The sequence below is a fragment of the Halyomorpha halys genome, unplaced genomic scaffold, assembly GCF_000696795.3.
Source record: "Halyomorpha halys isolate HHAL.00 unplaced genomic scaffold, Hhal_1.1 Scaffold99.1, whole genome shotgun sequence".
In the NCBI taxonomy this organism is placed as follows: domain Eukaryota; kingdom Metazoa; phylum Arthropoda; class Insecta; order Hemiptera; family Pentatomidae; genus Halyomorpha; species Halyomorpha halys.
In genome coordinates this window covers 1129244-1131534 of record NW_027108239.1, presented here as the reverse complement: position 1 = coordinate 1131534, position 2291 = coordinate 1129244, and the positions used below count along the sequence as shown (strand labels likewise).

At 27.1% G+C, this 2291-nt stretch overlaps 1 protein-coding gene across 2 annotated transcripts in view; it reads right to left on the bottom strand.

The window, feature by feature from the left end:
• Positions 1-18: 18 nt before the first annotated feature.
• The window catches only part of alpha-Catr (alpha-catenin related), a 46913-nt gene continuing 44640 nt past the window's right edge, over positions 19-2291 (bottom strand). Inside the window, exon 12 of one of the 2 annotated variants that reach the window (XM_014415371.3) lies at positions 19-2173. In XM_014415371.3, the coding sequence (XP_014270857.1) occupies positions 2042-2173 (132 nt within the window). In that variant the 3' untranslated portion in view covers positions 19-2041. The remainder of the gene's footprint in view (positions 2174-2291) is intronic. The other variant, XM_014415372.3, reaches the window with a different exon arrangement.

Genomic DNA, 2291 nt, shown 5'->3' with positions numbered 1-2291 from the left:
TTATATACATGGCCAGCAAAAGCCAACAAGCTGGTAACATGTAACTAAAATCATATCTTATTAGAATGGGACTTCCACACCACAGATTTCTTAAATATCAGCAGTGAAAAACAATATGTTGTTTACGCTATTTACATTATAACATTTTCAGTTCCCCTTATTCACCCTGATAGAAAAATTTATAGACTCCCTTAGAAGAATATAATTTATGGCCGACCACAAAAAGAAACAATTTTAATTTCAAAAGACATTTTTACAGTCAATGGCAATCCAAACTATATCCATTATAAGGAACTAAAACTCATGCTTATTGTCAGCAGAGTTGGGAAACTATGAAACTAATAGCTAAAATTGCCATGGATATATTTATTTATCAATGGTTCATTCATGAATAAGGATCATATCCATGGCAATTTTAGTTATTAGTTTTAGCTATAGCTAATTTTTGCCCATCTCTGATTGTCAGTTAAGGTAAATTAATGAAGTTAAGAATGAAAAAAAAAAATAAAATAGTGAAGTAACAAAAATCAGAAATAAGTAATGATATTGAAAGGTCTAAGCAATGGGACCTCACTATTGCTCATCACTTATATAAGATACCAGAAAAATAAAATTTCTATATCTACGAAGATACAGCAAGACACTAAATGTGGTTTTGCTGGAAGAAATGATAAGCCAAAAATACATAGATATAAATCACTTAATATTATTTTTAAACCCAATACAAAGACTTTTATTGATAATGTTAAAATATTTTGTTTTTAATAAACATCATCTATGTATTACACCATTTTCCTAAAAAACCTTTTAACATTTTAATATTTAATAAAAAAAAAACCTTTTAACATTTTAATATTTAATAATATTTTATTATTATTAAATTTTCCTCAAACAGCTAAATATTACAGCTTGAACAAGATCCCATAATTCTTATGAGTATTGAATCAGTATTATATACACCATGGTTATAAATTAATTTAGAACTTCCAACAAAACTGATATGATAGGAATGATTTATTTCATGAACTAATATTTCTATATTGCGATGCAGCTCGAAAAATCTACAGGAGGCAAATATCAAGAAGTAAGAAATTAATTAAAATAAATTTAAAAATGTTCTAAAAATAACTATTACTTCTCTTTTGAACTCACAATAATTTATCCATTTTCCCCCATGAAATAAATAATCTCTACAATACTAAATAACTAATATGCAATAATAATAAGGCACTTAACCATATAATGGTTATTATTTAATTTCAAACAAGTATCCGTAACATTCTGAATACATAACACACACTTATACATGCACATACACATAAAATCATTAAATATATTGTCTATAAATTCTTCATCAAGTCTCTATTCTAATTAATTAAATTTTTAGGTTTCTTCTGTAAGTACAATTTTATATAATAAACTGTTATCATTTAACATTCCCATCTCAGATCACTAATGATCTGACTGAGCTTGAGCAGCTTTATAAAAAAGAATGTTACATAATTATAAATAAAAGCTTGCATGAAAACAAGTGGATGTGAATATGTATGAACATGTGTGTGTCTATGTGTGTGTGTATGTGAAGATTAACAATACCTATAAATAAGAGAACATACAGACATAACTATTAAAGCTTAAACTTACATAAGAAGCTTCACTTTAAAAACTAAATAAAATAACAAGAACATAATATTTACAAGATCACAGTTATAATTATGATATGAGTTTGAAAAGTAATTTGTTTTACTTGGCACAATTGATTCAGTTGTAAATAGAAAAACTGTCAAATTGTTAAAAGCAATAAATACAGGGATTATCCCAAAAATAAAATTTCTCTTTTATTCAAAACACTACCCTAGTTTCATTTAGTAATAAATAATACTTAATCTGAAATGACTAGTATTAAAATGACTAGACTGAAAAATTAAATCAATAAAATAAAAAAAATAATGACTTTATAAAAAAAAAACAACTAAAATAACAAAAATGAAACCCTGGTGCGACGAGGATCTCCTTTGGCCCTCCGGGCCATCCCAAACTGTCATATGCCGGGGTCAGAGCTAGATGTAGAACCTCCTTTACTTTGGTCACCACAAGCTCTAGAACCTCCTTCTTCTCGACCACTTCCACTACCAGAACCATTCCAGCCAACTCCTTGTAAATCAAGGGTGTACTGCAAAGAAACAAACCGATAGCCAAAATTAAATATTATTGAAAAAAAAAGTACAGTTGCTTCAAGAAACATTAAGTAAAAACTGAAATAAAAAAAATAATATATATATATATATATA